Source organism: Ips typographus, linkage group LG11 (genome assembly GCF_016097725.1).
Source record: "Ips typographus isolate SLU linkage group LG11, UJ_Ityp_2.0, whole genome shotgun sequence".
In the NCBI taxonomy this organism is placed as follows: Eukaryota; Metazoa; Arthropoda; class Insecta; order Coleoptera; family Curculionidae; genus Ips; species Ips typographus.
The window spans coordinates 10104991-10123938 of record NC_138432.1 but is presented as its reverse complement, the minus strand read 5'-3'; the positions used below and the strand labels follow the sequence as shown (position 1 = coordinate 10123938).

Genomic DNA, 18948 nt, shown 5'->3' with positions numbered 1-18948 from the left:
GAATCAAAATGCATAATTTTGCAAGTCGTGAAAGTAGAACCAGATCTGGCAACGCTGTTTTGGACATCAGTTGAAATAACATAACCTCAAACCACAAACCAAAACAATTAATAATACAAGTTGAAGAAAATCTTTTTGTGTTTGAAATTCTAACGTTAATTTCAACATGGAAACGGAGGATGAGTTTCTCTTCGACTTTTTCAATTTCCTATCAGAGTTAGCCTACGACAAAGCAAAAGAGATAACGGTAAGTGAATATAGACCAGACACATATTAGGAAGTAAAAATTAAACCTTTAGGAGAAAGAAAAACCACCCAAGAGCCCTGTAACGTCAAAAATGCTTTTCTTGAACCTATTGAACCAACTAGCACTGGCAGAAAAAACCTACATGGACGCTGGGTTTCTACAAAACAAACAGAAAAGTTTTCTGCGAAAAGACAATTCTTTGAAGGCAGTCTATGACAATATGAGGTCTGACTTGAGAAAGATTGAAGACGGATGCAAAGGGACCCAACAGCAAAACTACTGTCAAAACATAACCCAGTTTTTAAACGCCCGTATCAACTTGATTGACTTGTATCCTTAACCAAAAGTAATCCAGTCTTATTGTGTTCTTAACAGACAAATTTCCTTAATGAACTACATTAGGTATGAAAAGATTTACAATCAAGCTTTGACCAACAAGCACATGAGTTATGTGGAGATTCTAAATATAATTGAGACAATCATGCAAACTCACATTATGGGTTTTACCAACATTTCATTGACTCCTATTAAGGCTGTGTTTAGTTTGGAATGTGACGTATTAAAACAGCTGTTCAGGGCACTGCTTGAACTGCAGAAACTTCAGTTTTTGCCTTCTTTAGCTTTAATACATGGGGCACATACTCAACTATTAGCTTGGGAGGGTAAAATGCAACGTGAGGTATAGTCAATTAGGATATCTATTTTCCTTCTCCTTATTTTGTACTTTTACAGCCCCGAAAAGTGGGTTTGTTTAAAAACAACTCCAATGCTGCTCCTGCCCTCTTTTATTGGTTGCAAAAACTAAAAGGGGCAGTACTAAGTAAGTTTAGTTTGTACTTTCACGACATCCTGGCCAACCAGACCACTCCAACTGAAATGCGACTATTTTGCTCTAAGCTGAACCAGGACTACTATCAAAAGTATTTAAAAATGTTGCTTTTGGTAAGATTTTTTTTAAAGGGATAATTTTAGAATGGTGACGTTTCAACGTAAACACGAAGCCTCTTGCGTAATACTACTCTCCGACAATCAAGCAAGTTGTGAGACTGCCGACTATGATAGTTTCCCTATTATAGTGTCCTATCCTCCCGTACGTGTAATAATGTTTTTAAAAAAAATAAGTACTTATTTTATTTTTGTTTACAGCGCAGCCCCCCTCAATTGGACACCATGCTGAAAATGATCTCTGAAACTAATAGTTTTCTAAACATGAAACCAATCATCAAATTTTATTCTCAGGTCAGTTTTTCTGTCTCAATTGACTGGTTGGTTGAAATTATATTTGTAGGATCAGTGTACTTACTGCTTGACAATGGTGGAACCGAACATTTACTTTGTGATTCTTTTCGAGTCCAAAAAGTCGGAAAAAGATATGTGGATTACGCATTTTATTGACGAATTCTGCACAAACTTGCGCTGTACTAAAATATTCATTTCAATAAAAAACCCCACAAAATAATGTTAGATTGTATCTGGTTTTGATCCCATTTAGCACAGTTTTAATTTATAATAAACAGTAAAATTGACAAATTAAGAACACTCCCGAGAAGTTTGCTCCCGATTCAATGCCTACTAGATTAACATCCGAATCTGTTTTATAAAATGGCTGTGTGTAGTGTAATTTAGTTTATCTTTTATAATAAAATAAGTTTGTTGCAGTATTTAAAACGTTGTTAAAGAATGGAATTACGGCTTTAGATTACTATTTAACAGCCCTACGCCATTTTAACTCATTTTCTAATTCTAACGTAGTTGGTCACGTGACAAATCATTACGCGCATGTTTTCAGGTAGGCCATTTTGAAATCCTGACAATTTACTAACGCCAAAGTCAGAAACGAATTTAATCGGGCAAATTTTCGTAAAAATGTGGAGAATTTCCCCCCGAACCGGCTACCGGTTAGGTAGAAAGTGGAATTTGGGGTGTGTTACATATGCGGACGATGCTAAAACGGTCCAAACACCGAACGAGGGACCGCAGGCCACCGTTATCCAAATGGGGACGCCACCACCATCGCCCGGTAAGTCAACGGGATTTCCCCACATAAAACGTACATTAATTTCATGGTTCAGCAGCAGCAGAGTCCACGACTACCCCAACGGCAAAACCATCGCCAATAAAAGTACCCAAAATTTCGCAAGCTCCTATATCCGTAGAGCCTCCGGCCTCTTTAACTCCTCAAGTGTGCTCTTTTGATTCAGTGCCGGGGCCGCAAAGTCTTCGTTTGATCTCGCGTTTCTGGAATCACGTGCCACTCCTTAGTGCCGAATTCACTGGTGGAGCACTGTTTCAGGCCATGAATATGGGTCGGTTATTCGGTAAGTCCGCTTGAATTGAGCGTACTCTTATAATCACTCTAAACCGCCTCACGAGTAGATCGATTTCTTCCCGCAGGTAATTTACTGACATGGGGAGGAAACGCGCGTTTCTTCCAGAAATTTTTTGATATCTACGGACCGGTGGTGAGGTTGCACGCACCTTTTGGGGGCGACGTGGTGCTAATAAGCCGTCCAGAACACGCTAGCGTCGTGCTAAAAAGCGAGGGAGCCGTGCCGATTCGAGCTTGTTTGGACTCTGTGGAGCAATACCGGCTTCAACATCGCAGACTGAGACAAGCCGGACCTTTTTTAATGTAAGTAATCATAGAAACATTGTTCGTACTTTAGACAACGGTCAAGACAGTGTTCAATAATTGTTATGGTCGTAGTTGGCTGTGTAGCATGAACGTAGGGCCGTTGATAAGTTCGTATATGGTTTGAAATGACAGCTGTCATAATTGTTTGCAACGTTATCTAAGACATACGCTTTTTGTGACAATTGCCATCCATAGGCAACCTGACCATAACAGTTATTGAACACCCGTTATAACCATTTACGAAACGAGTTGAATATAATACTGGATAGGTCTGGCGTTGAATGGGAGAAAGTGCACGAAACGTTAGAGAAACCTTTACAAAGTCCAAACGATCAACATTACGAAACTATTGCCTCCATTTGCGATCAATTCATTGACCGATTGAGTTCTATACGGAATTTACAAGATGAGGTACCACGCACATTTAAAAATGAAATTTTAAAGTGGTGTTTGGAAAGCATTTGTTCAGTGACCTTAAACAGGTATTTGACTTGGTTTTGTACTTAAAAATGTTCGATAGTGACAATTATCGTTTAGGAAACTGGGTTTTCTAGACCCTACAGGTTTGAGTTCCACCTCTGATCCTGGACGTATTCTCGATGCCGTTAACGGTTCTGTTGAGGCAGTTAAGAAGTGTGAATACGGTCTTATAACCTAATTTTAGCTTAGCCTGAATCTAGCTCACTTTACGCTTTAATCGTAGGATTTCATTTGTGGAAGTTTGTCGAAACCCCTGCTTGGAAAACCCTGGTGAAAAATTGTGACGTGATTGATTCGATTCTAAGTAAATACGTGGATCGTGCCCAATCAGGTTTAAGAGAGAAAAAAGACTTAAAATCCCTCGTTCAGCTCTCAATGGTAGAAACACTACTGCTTAAGGATGACGTACTAGTTGAGGACGTCATGACAGTGATGCTTGATATGTTGCTAATTGGCGCAAACGCCACCGCTCATTCGGTGGCTTTCTTACTTTACCACCTGGCTAAATCCCCCAGGTGCCAGAAGAAGCTTCAAGACGAGATTGCCAACCAACCGGACGTCACCCTAGCAACTGTCAAAAACATGCTCTACCTTCAAGCTTGTATTAAAGAAAGCATGCGTCTGAGCCCTCCAATTCCGATTCTAACTCGCATCTTAACCAGAGATGCTGTGATCCACAAGTATAAAGTTCCCAAAGGAACGTACGTTCTAATAGCAGTGCATCTGGCAAGTTTGAGAGAGGAATACTTTGAAGATGCCAAGAAGTTCAACCCTGATCGTTGGTTGTCGCCGGACATTAGTCCAATGGCAGAGGACCTGCAGATGTTTGCTTCCATGCCTTTTGGACACGGCCCCAAATCGGCCCAAGCGCAAGAACTGACTCGCAACGAAATCGCCTTACTCCTCGCCAAAATTCTTCAGAAGTTCAACTTGGAGTACAATTACGGTGAAATTGAGAGTTCCAACGCACTTTTGGCCACGCCTACCAAGCCTTTGAATTTCCGATTTATTGACAGAGTTTAATTAATGTCTTATATGTTCTTGTTTAATATGAGTTAGTAAAAAGTTCAGAATTAGTTTATACTTTTATGTTTACATATTCGTCATAAACGTGTAATAAACTTTGCGGGGTGCGTGGAGTGATCATAGTCAATGCCTTGTCAAAATGCCGCACCTCCACCCACTCGCTTTCTAATGAGTCTTCCAGTGCAAACATAGCCGCTTCCTGACAAACCGCGTTTACTTCAGCTCCCGAGTAACCTTTTGTGTTACCGACCAAAACTTCAATGTCCACATCTCTAGTCTAGAAATACAACAATTATTTTCTTTTAACTGGTTAACAGTTAGAGAAAATTACCGGGATTTTTGACAGTTTGATTCGGAAAATTTCCCGGCGCGTGGCCTCGTCCGGTAAGGGGACGTAAACTATTCGATCTAGCCGACCTGGCCTGAGCAAAGCCTTGTCGATCCTATCAGGCCTGTTGGTGGCTGCTAGAATAGTGACGTCAGCCAATGGTGTAATTCCATCTAGTTCAGTAAGAAGTTGTGCCAGTACTCTTTCTTGCACGCTAGTGGATGATCCTACAACAGTTAGTGATTTTTTCAGTCATTCTAAGCAACAGGAATATAACCTACCAGATCCTCTTTCACCACCGAGAGCGTCAATTTCATCAAAAAACACTATAGAAGGCGCCACCTGTCTTGCTTTACGAAACACCTCTCTAATAGCCTTCTCTGACTCCCCCACCCACTTACTGAACAGTTCAGGTCCTAATAACTGTTTAGATTAAGTCACGATATTAAATCGCTTGTTACAAACCTTTAATGCTAAGAAAATTCAAGCCACTTTCAGTGGCTAAAGCCTTTGCAATCATAGTTTTCGAGCATCCGGGAGGTCCGAACATCAATACGCCTTTAGGAGGTGTCACACCCAATCTTGTGAAACTTTCAGGGTGTTTCAAGGGCCACTCAACTGATTGTTTTAAGGTCAATTTCAAACGTTCTTGTCCGCCAATGTCCGACCATTTAACATTAGGAATCTACCCACAATATTAACATAGATTAAGATTAGAAAAGCTAATAAGTTTCACCTCAATCTGCACTTCTCTCATGGCACTAGGTCGGGCTTTCCTCAAAGCCATCTTAAAATTACTAAAGTTCAGGGTGACACTTGTTTGTTTTGAGCATTCTAAACTAGCTTCAGAGCATAAAGAGACCAAGTCAGAGCCCACAAATCCGTGAGTGATCAAGGACAATTCCTGTAACTCTGATTCACTAAGCTCATGGTTTACACCTTCAAGTAATTTTTGCAAAATTAATTTCCTAGCTTTGGGACTGGGAGTGGGGATTTCAATTTCCCTATCCAGTCTACCACTCCTAAAATTTTGACACTAATGATCATGTAGTAGTAGGCAACCTCTATGATTTTGTTTGACATTATTCCTTACCTGCGAAAAGCTTGATCAATATTATCAATTTTATTAGTTGTAGCTATAATAAACACTTTGGTATTAAGTTGTGTTATAGTGTCAAAACAAGTTATAATTACTGATATTATCCTTTTTTCTGAATCTGACAGCCTACCTAAAATCTCTTACACTAAAACGCTGTACTAACTAATGACAATTTAAAAACCATACCATTTCTGGATGGACATAAAATGTCAAATTCATCCAGAATTACAATACTGGGTGTTTTATTAAAAGCAACTTGAAAGAGTTCTTTAATAACTTCCTCAGGGGCAATACCCTGACTGCTATAGATCTCAGTAGGTGAAATGTGGACAGTGTTTACTTGACATTCTTCAGCAACCATTTTTGCTAAAGATGTTTTTCCAGTCCCTGAATTTCCATGTAAAATAATAGATTTGATTTGTGCTACTTGAGAGGTTTTGCTTGAAGTTAAAGCAGCCTTAAGCATTTCCCTAATTTCTTTGATTTCATCATCCAGGCCCCCAATTTGATATCTCTTGCTAGTTGCTTTAATAAAGCTCTCAGAGGTTTTGAAGATTTTCCATTTAGTGTGTGGTTCAATTAAGTAAAACTGCTTAGTTTCTGTTAGAGTTAATTTTTCCATTTGTAACTCTAAACTCTTAGTTTTATGGCTAACAGCTTTGACTTCAAATTTGAGTCTAGTGCCATAAAACATTACATCAACCACATTGTTGAGAACAATGTATCTGTGTTCGTAAATTTTTGACAGGCGGTTGCTTAGCTCTGAAGTCAATTCCAATGTTTTGGGGCCATTCAACAGCACAACACTGACTTCAACAGCTTTTAAACTGCACTTATCATCAAATAACCTGACTGAAACCATATCATTCTGACTGAAATTGGTCTTTTCTAAACCTACAATGAAACAGACATTACAACCCAATAAAATACAGTTTAAAATAATTATTACAATTTCGTGTCACTAAAACTGAAGTTAAACTTTTCTCATTAGTTGGCCAAATCCGTTGAACCAAAAGGTTCCCCTTAACAGCCTCAATCACTACAAATTCACCAATGGGAAACTGACACAGCTGCATTGCAGCCTGGCTAACAAAAACCAAACCATCTTTCTCACGACTGCTCAAATTTTTAACGTCCTCATTGGTCTTCAGGTCCACAGCACCATACAAAACTTGGTCAAGCACTAGAGGGTGCTTCAAGGACCCTAAATCAGGGGGACAGCTGTTTTGGTGAGTTTCACAGTCTTTGTGCAGGAAGTAGGCTTCACATTTACCGCACTGGTACCACAGAGATGGTGATTTTTTCGTTTTTTGTTGAGACATAGTGGTCAACACTAAACTTTTAATTTTTTTGTAAACTTAACCTAACTAATGTAGTGCGGATTTTGGGGTTAGATGTTAAAATGATTTTTGACAGAACTTGGGTATGGTGCATGGTTGCCAAAGTTTACGCTGCACAAAAGTTTAATTTTTTTATTAATTAGTTTTAAAAGAAAAAAATTGTGTGTTTAGTCATATTTAATTAATAATTAAGTCTGTATCCATTTCTAATCATAGAAGGTTACACACAGGCACTCTAAAATTGCTACTTCTAGGATCATCACATAGATGGCGCAGCCAGTACTAGTACTTTAAAATGACCACTAAATTTAGCGGCCCCGCTATTTTTATAGTTTCGGTAGCATTTCTAAGAGTTATTTAAATTTACGACCCTCCAGTTCATTTTCCCATTGGTCTAAAGTGTCAAATTTTAACGATCTCTCATTAAAAATGAAAAGACAACATCTCCAAGAAAAAAAAACATTCGAAACCTAGAAAGTCATAAAGTCGGCCGTAAAACGTAGTTTAAACGGTCAGCCTGAGAAGAAGAGGGAGTTTTATAGTCCCAACAAGATTTGATGTTCTTAAGAAAATGACGCGGGAGAGGGTTGAGGTTGATGTGGACTAAGAAGTAAGAAGGTGCAGTCAATATTGGTTTGGCAACATTGCCCTTCAGTTTTCGCTTACTAGATGCTTTATTAGGTTTTCTGTCTTTGTTTCGCGCATGCAATTAAATGTTTTTCTGTCACTTACATGGTTTTTCTATGGCCAGTTTTCCATTTAGCACACCTGTATTTGACAGTTATCCACAATGATCTTGTTCGTTGTCTGTAATTTTGTAACGCCTCATTAAATTAAGTGGTAATCAAAACCAATTAGTACAATAGGGACAAGGGAACAATAACAAACAACAAACAGCTATTCATTGTGTGCCAGATTCAATTAGGGACCTATTTTGTCTAGGGTTGACCCGAGGGTCTATGATTTAAACATCAAGAAACTGGTTTCTTGTAAAGGGTTGAACCGCATGCAAAGGTTTTTGCATTATTTCAATTGGAGAATGGTGAATGTTCCGAGAAAAGCGATGATTGGCCTTAAAGGTCAACCTGACAAGAACAATAAGGTCGTAAACGAAGCAATTTTGCTGAAAACCGACACCGTGTGGCATTGACAAGGGCGCTGTCGACCATAAATTGCGGTTTATGCCCTTGCTCCCAGACCGCGCCGAAAGGGCAATAAAATTAACTGAGTCTGGGCATTTTTTTCATATTTTCAATGCTAAAAAATGTATTTGATTGCTGCGCGTGGTTACGCAAGTAAAAATAAATCCGTCTACACTCAGTGCAGTCATTAATTTCTTGGGTAAAAGAAAAATGAAAGCGTAATTTATCTTTGTGCTACCTGGAATTAGGCAGCCGACTCGCTACCGTACTACTCTACTTTTTAATATTCTTTTTCTCTTCACATATTCACCAGTGGCGTCCTTTCAACCACCACCATAATTGTCGTAAAACATAAATGGGTGCTTTATTCACTTAATCTACTTAAAAGGTCTTTAACCCCAAACCTTAAGAAAGCTTCTGTATGCGTGTACACACTATACACTATAGTATTGTTAAAAAAGATTACAATAAGACGCCACTGGCTTAAATCTCCACACACATCTAGATGGGTATCAAGAGATTATGGCCTTGTGCATCTTGCCGTAATTACATCTTGTGTGTAAGAGAGAGAGACAAGCAAATGTGGGTTGGGCAGATTAAGCCTGAAGATAAGTCCTTGTGGCTTGTATCTTCTCTTGAATGTCCGGACTGTTTGAATTATTACCGAACACGCTAAACATATACCCACGGACTAACAACTGTCAGCGTGCTTCATCTCTATGCAACTCCGTGAACTAGATAGAGATAACATATGTTATTATATAGTCCAAGCGCTTGTTTAAACTTTGTAATTATTATTATTGAATCACTGCAGACAAAAAAAGGTTCGGATTGGAGTCAGAGATTAATGAAACGGCCGAAAGCTATTTAAAACGAGCAAATTACGCGTTTAAAACCGACTCGGCTTCTGGTAAATTACCACTCGCAGTTTACATTTTATCCTCCATCTTGTCCGGTAATTAACGGGCTCGAGCTTTTGCTCTGTTTATGACCGATTCGCGTACAAATTACGGATTGATTAAATTCCATCTAAAGAGATTTCCTGTTCCCAGCCTCGCTATATTAAAATGCGTTCACATAAAGGGGAAGCCGGCTTCCTGTAGCATGGTCTAGAAAAAACTAGTCCAAAAAAAAAACACGCCGGAATTGAGTAGGATGTTTTAATTACTATAGAGAAGATTGTGTGACAGTGCGACAACATAGTGAATGCAATATAATTGTTTTAATAAGTTACGTACCAGGGTGATTTACTACGACTTTTTAAGGGGGTGCGCGTATACCGGAAGTGTATACACCCACACTAGTTCACACGTTTTCCTGGCTCCCTGGTTTGAGTTAAGACAAACACGGTGTACAATAGAGCAATAAAAGAAGAAGAAAACAAAAACCGGTAGCGCGCGGCTCGTTTGTCACACACACATTGCGCTTATTTATTTCGTAAAGAAGATGCCGCCGATAAACGCTTTAAAGCCGGTACCGCCTTTATCTCTTCTGCTTGTTCTCGGTGATACTTAACATAGTCGTCATTATTTAACGGTGTCGGGTTCTAGGAGCGATTTTTTTCCTAATTTAATTTACGGCCGTTATCATTTCAGGTTCATTGATTTTCTTGGAAAACTCTGCTATACGTAGGGCAATCCCTGACTGGTTGAGAAAATAGTTGAATGCTCACGTGACTATGACGTATTCTGACTTGTGACCAATGGATGTATCTATTTCTCTGATTACTAATTGGGAGATTCCTAAATCCTCAAACTGTCACTGTTTGTTTTAAGATGACAGGTGTCTTTATTTGACACAAATACTTTATAGTTATATACAGACAATATCCTATATGGGCTGTTGTTTAAAAAGTTGGCCTATAGTAGGCTGTGAATTTGGCAGTATAAGTCTGATTCTAGTGTGCTGTGCACCAATGAAATGCCAATTTTATAAAATAAGTTTATAGAAGTAATAAGTCAAAACAATATTTTTCATCGGTGTTGCCAATAGTTACGTTTATTCCCTATTTTCCTACAATATTGGTTCAATTCGAACTTGGTTACAGAATTTATATTTTTAACAATGGCTTTGTACAAATCATACTTTATATTACAAAACCTAAACAATTACAGACAAAAATTAATTAATGCTGTCATGTGATGGAAAAGGAAAAATTTAAAGATGTGACAACATACTGACACACTTTTCTTTTAAAAATTACAAATAACCGAGATATTTGAGTTGGAATACAACGGTGTAACTGTACTGGAAATGTTGAAGGTGGCACAATTTGACGGCTCCTAACTTGGTTCCTGTGACAGTTAGGTGGTTCGTTTAAACGTCAAAATGTAGCCTCTAGTTTTGGCTTTCTTTTAACTGGACACAATTTTCTTTCAAAAATTACAAATAACCGAAATACTGACCGGGAAATAAAGCAGTGTAAGTAGACAAGTTTTTTTTGAATATGACAAAACTTGACAGCTCATAACTTTGTTCCTGTGACAGTTAGGAGGTTTGTTCAAACGTCAAAATGTAGCTAGTCATTTTGGCTTTATTTTTACTAAATACAATTTTTTCTCAAAAATTACAAATAACCGAGATATTTGACTTGGAATACAACAGTGTAACTGTACTGGAAATATTGAAGGTGTCACAAGCTTTGACAGCTCCTAACTTGGTTCCTGTGACAGTTAGGTGGTTCGTTTAAACGTCAAAATGTAGCCTTTAGTTTTGGCTTTCTTTTAACTAGACACAATTTTCTTTCAAAAATTACAAATAACCGAAATACTGACCGGGAAATAAAGCAGTGTAAGTAGACAAGTTTTTTTTGAATATGACAAAACTTGACAGCTCATAACTTTGTTCCTGTGACAGTTAGGAGGTTTGTTCAAACGTCAAAATGTAGCTAGTCATTTTGGCTTTATTTTTACTAAATACAATTTTTTCTCAAAAATTACAAATAACCGAGATATTTGACTTGAAATACAACGGTGTAACTGTACTGGAAATATTGAAGGTGTCACAATTTGACGGCTCCTAACTTGGTTCCTGTGACAGTTAGGTGGTTCGTTTAAACGTCAAAATGTAGCCTCAAGTTTTGGCTTTCTTTTAACTAGACACAATTTTCTTTCAAAAATTACAAATAACCGAAATACTGACCGGGAAATAAAGCAGTGTAAGTAGACAAGTTTTTTTTTGAAGATGACAAAACTTGACAGCTCCTAACTTGGTTCCTGTGACAGTTAGGTGGTTCGTTTAAACGTCAAAATGTAGCCTCTAGTTTTGGCTTTCTTTTAACTAGACACAATTTTCTTTCAAAAAATACAAATAACCGAGATATTGACCGAAAAATAAAACAGTGCAACAAATTTTTTTTATGGTGTCAGCTCATAATTTGGTCCATGTGACAGCGAGGAGGTTCGTTCAGACCTCAAAATGTAACCCAAAACTTCTGCTTTCTTTTGTGAGACTTTCTATAGAAAAAACAGTAATAACTGAGAAAAATGTCCTAGATCACTGTTGTGCACTCTCATGTTAAAATACAAAATTTTAGTATACTCTCTTCCATATTTTTTCATTTTTCTTCAAGATTTGGAAGGTATAGTGCGTTCCTCATTGACCCCCCCAAAAGGAATGGTTTGATTGGTCAGTTTAGTGCAAAACCAATGTATCTTTATCCTGTTCTGTCTAATGTCATTGAAATAGTAAAGCAATACACGAGTTTTGCACTAAAAATGCCAATCAAAAACGCCATTAAAACATACCACAGAAATTGGCCTACTATGGCTGATGAGTAGGTAGGTTTTTGACAGGTTGTTCAATATAGCTGACAAACGTCATGATAATTGTTTCTTACCTTTTCTATCGCATGCAGGAAGAGCGTGTACAACGAATCTTCAAACTTTAGACAAGAATTCTCGAGCAACAACAAAAGATTGGACAGAGTGACCATATCGAAAACAAAATGGTGCAAAAACTGGGGACATAAACGCACAAAGACTTAAAAATTAGAAACAGGTAGACGGGCACAGGTGTGCCGATTGTAACACAGGTAGCCAAAGAACCATTAAAGGTCGATTTTTATTATGACGGTGCTGTGTATAATATAATCACCAAGTATGCTGGTCTTTTCTCTAATATCAGGGAGACGTAGAGTTTTGTTGGCAATGTCGTATTAGTGACAATTATGACACCTGACAAACAAACAAACCACCCAGTTGAAGGGGTTTCAGTTTTATCTGGGTTTACTTAAAAATGTAGGTGTGATTTATGTTTATGGGAGGAAGTGGTTGTTCTTCAACCTTTGTTTATCATGTACAAAGCCCGATTGCTACATTTCTATCACATTCTTTCAACGTTTTCTATTTGCCTGACTCATTAAAAATATCCCCTTAAAAGCTTAGCATGAAGGCGTAACTTGCACGGAAACCTATTCAACCAAATAGTTCCCAACCACACCCACTTTAACGAATAATTTTGCACTTGTAATATGGGAATATTCGGGATGAATAGGAGTCCCCTTCAAACCGATAATTGACGGCCGGACAAGCCTCAAAACGGTATAGGTACAAGAAAAAAAGTGGGAAACTGGTTCGTTGCGGATTTGCCAAATAATACCGGTCAGTTTTTTGACCCAGTTTCGAGATTATCTAACGTTTCGCATGTGGGCTTTTGTACGATGAATGGTGGTTTTTTTGCTTTCTGGGAAAACTGGTATAAAAGAAGCAAAAAAGTGAAACTTGATTTGCGTGTACCTGATGGAAGATGGACAGATTTAGTTCGCACACAGAAGGGCTGTTTTATTCGTCTTCTCCATTCAAATCCTCATGATAAACTTGACAGTAATTTATGGTGGCTTGCAGACCAGTTTGACTTTTAGTTTTAGATCCAAGAAATACTGGTGTAGTAAAGCCCACCACTTACAAAAACGAGCAACTCTACTTAAAATAATGTTTAAAAATGTGTAGTTACTAAATACGTAGACAAAATGACAGCTGACAGCACAGCAAGTTGTGTCTGTGTGACAAATGACAGTTACGTAATCCTCAGGTTTTGGGTATAGATTGTGATTGGTCAAAAGAGCAGCTTTTTTTTTAACCAATCACAAGCAATTAGAAATGACGTTCCCAATAATTGCCAGTTATAAATTTGTCTGTAGCAAAGTACTGCATATAAAATTATAAGAGGTATATCTGTGCGTGGTACGTTATTAAGATGGACAAACACTTCAGTTTCCGTTAGATGAGACTTTGTTTCTATTGTGTCTTTGTTACCCAGAATTGGGGAGCGTCGCCGCTTTATTGTTTGCACGGAAGACGCGCCCTTTTCGTCCATAATTCCACAGCAGACTCCATAATGGGGCTTTGACGATTATTTATAGGTAGACTAATTAACGATGTAAATGACTGTCGGTCCGAAAATAAATCACGCCAAGGTTGGCCGCGAAGCAGAACGCAAACACCTCCTGCTACTGGGCTGCGTTGGGGCGCCCGAGGGGGCCAATCGCGAACGTTCCCGCCAGAAAATATCGAGGTCAGCACTGACCGAATCCGCGTGCATCGATGATGATTGCAGTTTGAGGCTCGTTTCAGGTCTTAGACCTTTATGACCCATTTCGTTCAAATCCCCCAGAGATCGGGGACTTTCAAAGGCACTTTTTATGGGTAAGTCTTATAAATCCGGCGCAGATGTTTACTTAAATATTTCTGTTAAGGAACAATAAGGGCCTAGAAGGGAGGTGAGTGCCCTATAGCACAACAAACAATGTTTGAATTACACCTTAATCTCTTTCAAGTGGGTTCAGGTGCACTCTTCAACACCTATTTGCGCATAGAAGTAACTATAGCGCCCCAGGGGTGTATTATACGCTTCCACCCTTGTTTAAAGTTTCAGGGAAAGCCATTAAATTATTTGCGACCCTTTTAAAGTCAGGTCCTGTTCGGGACGTCTTACAACCAGTCAGGCAAAAACTGACCCCTTTACGCAACTGAATTTTCTGCAATCCGTATAAACTGTTTCGGGGGTATCGGATGTCCGAGCTTATTTTGGGGGCTCAAACAATCGGATATATACAATATAGTGAACAAAGGAAAAAACGTGTGAAATTGGGTTTGCGGTGACGCTAATAGAACCGGCCCGAATGCAAATTTGCTGTTTTATTGCTTATGCTAATTTAGCATTAATAGAATAGATTAGAGTGGGTTCTTGTGTTTTAGTTGTGCTAGTAAACACATTACATGACTTTCATTTTCTTGATCATTATTGTTTTATTTAACACAAATAAAAGGTTGGCCAAATAGCAAATGCCAGCACCGCGAAAGAAGACTACACGAGGAAATGACAACCCTGCATAATGGCCGCTGCAAATCCGTATACGTATATCCTGTCAAAATCGTAATAATTTGTAAACTAGAGTGAAAGTGGTTTTATAGTGGTAGTTGTTACAATTATTGGCGTTTCATTTTGATTTAAGCAGATCTTAAGTTCTCCCATTAAACTGCTCAAATTAACATGTTGCCCAAGCCGGCAACTCTGCAGGAATTTGACGTTTAATTCACTTCAACATGACATAACACATAACCACAATTATTTTTAATTTGTTTACCTATTTATTTTTATTTTCAGTTAAACTCAGTGTTGTGTTTGTGTTTTACTTTATCTAAAATGAACACAGTGGCTGGATTGGTTGTATTTCCCTACGAAGTAAAACTCTTGTGTTGTGAGGATCGTTTTACGGTATGTAGTTTTGTAAATCAGTAAATCATACAAAAGAGTTCTACCCTGGAAAGTAAGTAACCTTGTAAGTGTTACTATTAATTATCTGGGTAGTGACTGGCAAATTTTCCTACTTTGTTAATTATGCCATGCCTTTAAAGACCTTCATTAAGTTGATTTCGAAGCCCACTACCGGTCTTTAAATCAGATTTCAAGACGCGTGATACGAAAAAAAGCAGAAAAGTCGGTTGGCGCTTAAACGGGTACAATCATCTTAATATCCTTTATGAATATTATATTTTGCACACCTGAGTATCACTCATATACCTCGCGAAAACCGGACCTATATAGGCCAAACAGTGGACAAACAGGCCAGATTGTTACTGTTTGGGGTTTAGTGCTTTGCTCCGGTAACACTGGGAGCATCGTAGGCCTTCATAGAGTGTTCCCATCATAGACCAGGGGTTCCTGTCAGCGTCCAACTATTACGTCACGAGAACAAAAGCCGACATAGCACTTTACGACTAAACGGGCTCTTTGTGCAATGAGAAAAACGCGTTTTGGTAAATAAAGGGTGGAATTCGCCAAGGGAGCTGTTGTTTTTAAATGGTGCAGAAACGATTTTATTGTCGTGTTATTTATGAGATTTCGTATACTGGCCCGGTTAATTGAAGTGTGTTATGTAACGGGAAAGTCCAAGGCCAAACGTTTACTACGACAATGTGTGGTATACGTCACTGTTTGGACGAGATCTATTAAAACTAGCTTTTAGCGCTTTTGTATAAGCGACGTAGAGAAAACATCATCATTACAACCACCGTAACCAGATTCAAACAGAAATCGGAGATTTTACGATGACAACCACTGCAACAACGTCGGGGCTAGTTTTTCCAAGCTTTTGCCCCATATGGGCGACAAATAAAACCCACACCGGTACCGTACGTGACTACACAGTCTAATTGGTTTTGATTGGACGTCCGGCACGACATAAACCAACCCATAATGGTTTGCATGACGGATAAATCCTTGTTTTTCCACTCGCACACAACGTTTTTGTTTCGAGACCTAAAACTTCACACACACCAACATAAATCAAATTGTCAACGTATCCATCAGTGCACTTTAATTAACGGTCCCTGGTTTTGATTAGATAGCGTTAGAAAATAATAAACGTCTTGTTTGTTAGTAAACAAGCCAACCATTGTGGGGTTCCACAAACCCTAAAAAGTTAAATTGTTTAAATAAATTGAACAGGACCTAACGGTAAGTTGTGTAAATCACAGTTTTTGACCAACCATAAACTACCTTCTTTGAGTACATGTAGATTTAGCATAAAAATGCGGAAAAACAAAAATCGTTAAGGTTTGTTCACCTGTTAGTAAAAAGAACAGTTAGTATGTTTAAGCCGGAAGGCATTCCACCAACGTGTTAGAGACCGATATGTGATACAAATTAAAATTTTGTTTTTGTTTACAGGCTGGTGGCTAACCTAGGGAATTGGTCATGGTACAATAATAACAAACACATCCAACATTTTGTTTCTTCCGCAAGGAGTACATCAGCGAACTGTCATTTCCCTAGCAATGTCATTCACTTGTTGCAGCAAATGTCATGCTCCATTTCCGCCTACTATACTAGAAAGCCTAGAAGGTGCTTGTCAAAAATTCCAATATGGCGGCAATAGTGAGAATAATAATTAGATGAATTTTTATGGGTTAAAATCAGGACTTGAGGTTATTTGAGTAAGTTATTTTTGTTTGTTGTCGTTCATAAGTATTTCAAGTCACATTGTAACAGCATTTCAGGAAAAACATCGTTTGTGCCTAAAACGAAAACCGCTAACGCCGCCATTAAAAGTGACATTTTAGGCTTTCTAGTATAGAGGGCGGTGATTGAGCACGTACGGCGGTGGAATCGGTTATTAAGGCAATATCTTCGAATAAAGGCACGCAATAAAATTGCTCACGACTTAAAGTGATCACGTCGTGGCCATTTTATTGCAAGTAAAATAGTCACGTGACTCGCTTTCGAAACAGGGGAACTGGTTGCACCAACAAGCCACATTTACAATCACTTCCAAGTCCACTTCAAATTTGACAGTTCTCTATTTACCATTTACAATGATATGGAAAATCTGTAAAATTTTGGGTTAGATACATGTAAATACATCACCATTTAAAGTGTGATTGACCAAAATTGTTGGAAAATTCAAAATGTAGTAAACAAAACATTGGTCATTTTGCTTGCATCTGCCAAGCAGCTTGACGCACTTCGTGTGCACTTTGAAGTCAAATTGAAATTATTTTTAATGTAAATGTCCCTATAGAGGTCCATATATCAAGTTGGCCAATTTCATAACAAAGTTGACTTTGAAGAGGCTTTTTCGATTGGCAAAATTAATGTAATTATATCCTGCTCTATCAAATTTCATTGAAACAGTGTGGCAATACACCAGTTTACACAAGATACGATTTAGCTTTGGGCATCATCTGACACATGTCACTTACTTGTAATTGGTCAAACTGCTTTTTCTTGACCAATCACAAACACAATTTGAGCGCATCTAAGCGCACTAAACGTTGCTTAGTCATTCTGTAGCGTACGCGGATTTTTTTCCCATCGCAAACGTGACCGTGCAGTCACGAAAATGACTGGGGTACCACGCGATTCGTCATTGTTGTTGACCAGCCCCGTTTCGAAGAAAAAACAGTGATTTTCGGATTTCCGAGCCGAGATTTGTATGCGCTTCGCGTCCATCTATTGGATATCGGAAAACTGGTCTAGGAAGAGCCACTTGAAACACCAACAAAGCCTATAAGATTGCCTTGAACTCGCGAGCAGCGGTGTCAGTGACTCCGTTTGCCCCTCTCTCCCTCCGCAACCTTTTGGGGCCCTTTACGTACCGCGCGTATGCCCGCGAGCCAACTCTCGTGTTCTGAGCCTACGCTAATACCTACACGGATTTACAGGCTCACTAGCAGGAAAAACGAAGACATTGTGCGTGAAGATCAAAATGGCAACCAACCAACCGGCCTGGAGTTTTATGGTAGGTCTTGGGGGTACCAAACGTGAAAAGCCCTAGAGCGACGCCAAGATGTCCGTTTGCGGTCGTACGACTGCCGTATACGAGTTACTATCGAGCCATGACCAACACAAAACAGTAAAAGTGGTACTGCAGTTATTATTAGTACCATTCGCTGGGAGTTTTGGTATTGTCCCATCAACCAGTTTAGTTACAAAATTGAATTACTTAGTCTATAATTGAGTTTGTAGGTTTCTAAGCTAAACAGCTTCGTACACGCTAAAATTCTTCCACTGAATCAAAACCGGCCTGTGGAGATAAATTAAAATTACCTTACTACATACAGCATCATTATGCGGTGTAGTTTTATATATTTTTATCCCGGACGTCGTGAAAAACAACCATAATTGCAGCTGCATTTTCTAGAAATCACTGTTCCTCTGCTTTTTTTTTGTGTCGTCATTAAAACAATAATACACCAGGCAACCGCGCATCCCTATAATGACCGTGAAGGGCATTAATGGAAGGAAGAATATTCAATACAAAAAGACTAATTTTACGAGATATTGCTGCGCCCTTGCGATTTCTTCGTGTTCACGGTTTGACATGAAAAAATCGCAATCTTTGCAATTACCTTTTTTCCTTGAGATTATTGTTTTGTTTTTTCCAGCTCGTCGTGCCTGGTGCAACTTTGATACGATCTCAAGGCTGGGAAAAATGCAATTTGACTGAAAGGATGGAAACTGAGAAATTATGGTAAAAACTATCGCAACAATATAAAATAGTCAAGGCAATCTAAATATGTATGCAGTATAATTTCAAGGATATTAAAACGATTTCGAGCGGAACTTTAATATGTATAATGTGGGTTTACTGTCCTTTTTAAATCCTTGACATTATGCAGCTGTTATTTACTGGAAGCTTGACAACCCC

At 38.6% G+C, this 18948-nt stretch overlaps 3 protein-coding genes and 1 long non-coding RNA gene across 6 annotated transcripts; 3 read left to right on the top strand and 1 right to left on the bottom strand.

The window, feature by feature from the left end:
* Positions 1 to 64: 64 nt before the first annotated feature.
* LOC145735729 (KICSTOR subunit 2-like) lies at positions 65 to 1711 on the top strand. The gene is made up of 7 exons (XM_081989766.1): positions 65 to 247; positions 300 to 577; positions 650 to 926; positions 980 to 1167; positions 1220 to 1337; positions 1394 to 1486; positions 1536 to 1711. Exons 1-7 carry the CDS (start codon positions 167 to 169, stop codon positions 1704 to 1706), a joined length of 1206 nt encoding a protein of 401 aa, XP_081845892.1. The 5' UTR covers positions 65 to 166; the 3' UTR covers positions 1707 to 1711.
* A 330-nt stretch (positions 1712 to 2041) lies between these two features.
* On the top strand, positions 2042 to 4438 carry LOC145735715 (cytochrome P450 CYP12A2-like). Of its 3 annotated transcripts, none has more exons than XM_081989711.1 (6): positions 2042 to 2267; positions 2323 to 2565; positions 2624 to 2879; positions 3152 to 3364; positions 3420 to 3526; positions 3586 to 4438. In XM_081989711.1, the coding sequence occupies exons 1-6, from the start codon at positions 2114 to 2116 to the stop codon at positions 4383 to 4385; spliced, it is 1773 nt and encodes a 590-aa protein (XP_081845837.1). In that variant the 5' UTR covers positions 2042 to 2113; the 3' UTR covers positions 4386 to 4438. The 3 variants fall into 3 exon arrangements, with proteins under 3 accessions (XP_081845837.1, XP_081845838.1, XP_081845836.1); XM_081989712.1 differs by having other exon boundaries at positions 2043 to 2267; positions 2320 to 2565; positions 2642 to 2879; XM_081989710.1 differs by having other exon boundaries at positions 2043 to 2267; positions 2320 to 2565.
* LOC145735710 (ATPase family gene 2 protein homolog A) lies at positions 4436 to 7203 on the bottom strand. Its single transcript, XM_081989697.1, has 8 exons — positions 6765 to 7203; positions 6002 to 6709; positions 5810 to 5945; positions 5453 to 5738; positions 5182 to 5401; positions 4998 to 5132; positions 4720 to 4943; positions 4436 to 4665 (listed from the first exon to the last, which is right to left on the bottom strand). The coding sequence occupies exons 1-8, from the start codon at positions 7135 to 7137 to the stop codon at positions 4441 to 4443; spliced, it is 2307 nt and encodes a 768-aa protein (XP_081845823.1). The 5' UTR covers positions 7138 to 7203; the 3' UTR covers positions 4436 to 4440.
* Positions 7204 to 13458: 6255 nt separating this feature from the next.
* LOC145736124 (uncharacterized) lies at positions 13459 to 18863 on the top strand. Its single transcript, XR_014179834.1, has 4 exons — positions 13459 to 13942; positions 13993 to 14114; positions 14166 to 15014; positions 18686 to 18863. It is a non-coding gene; the product is annotated as an uncharacterized LOC145736124 (long non-coding RNA).
* Positions 18864 to 18948: the final 85 nt, after the last annotated feature.

Coding starts and splice junctions, on each gene's coding strand:
- LOC145735729 (XM_081989766.1), top strand. CDS start 167: ATGGAAACGGAGGATGAGTTTCTCTTCGACTTTTTCAATTTCCTATCA. Junction 1,168..1,219: donor AACCAGGACTACTATCAAAA/GTATTTAAAAAT, acceptor GGATAATTTTAG/AATGGTGACGTTTCAACGTA. Junction 1,487..1,535: donor TCATCAAATTTTATTCTCAG/GTCAGTTTTTCT, acceptor TTATATTTGTAG/GATCAGTGTACTTACTGCTT.
- LOC145735715 (XM_081989710.1), top strand. CDS start 2,114: ATGTGGAGAATTTCCCCCCGAACCGGCTACCGGTTAGGTAGAAAGTGG. Junction 2,268..2,319: donor GACGCCACCACCATCGCCCG/GTAAGTCAACGG, acceptor TTCATGGTTCAG/CAGCAGCAGAGTCCACGACT. Junction 2,566..2,623: donor GAATATGGGTCGGTTATTCG/GTAAGTCCGCTT, acceptor CCTCACGAGTAG/ATCGATTTCTTCCCGCAGGT.
- LOC145735710 (XM_081989697.1), bottom strand. CDS start 7,137: ATGTCTCAACAAAAAACGAAAAAATCACCATCTCTGTGGTACCAGTGC. Junction 5,133..5,181: donor GAATTTTCTTAGCATTAAAG/GTTTGTAACAAG, acceptor AACAGTTATTAG/GACCTGAACTGTTCAGTAAG. Junction 4,666..4,719: donor TCAAACTGTCAAAAATCCCG/GTAATTTTCTCT, acceptor TTGTATTTCTAG/ACTAGAGATGTGGACATTGA.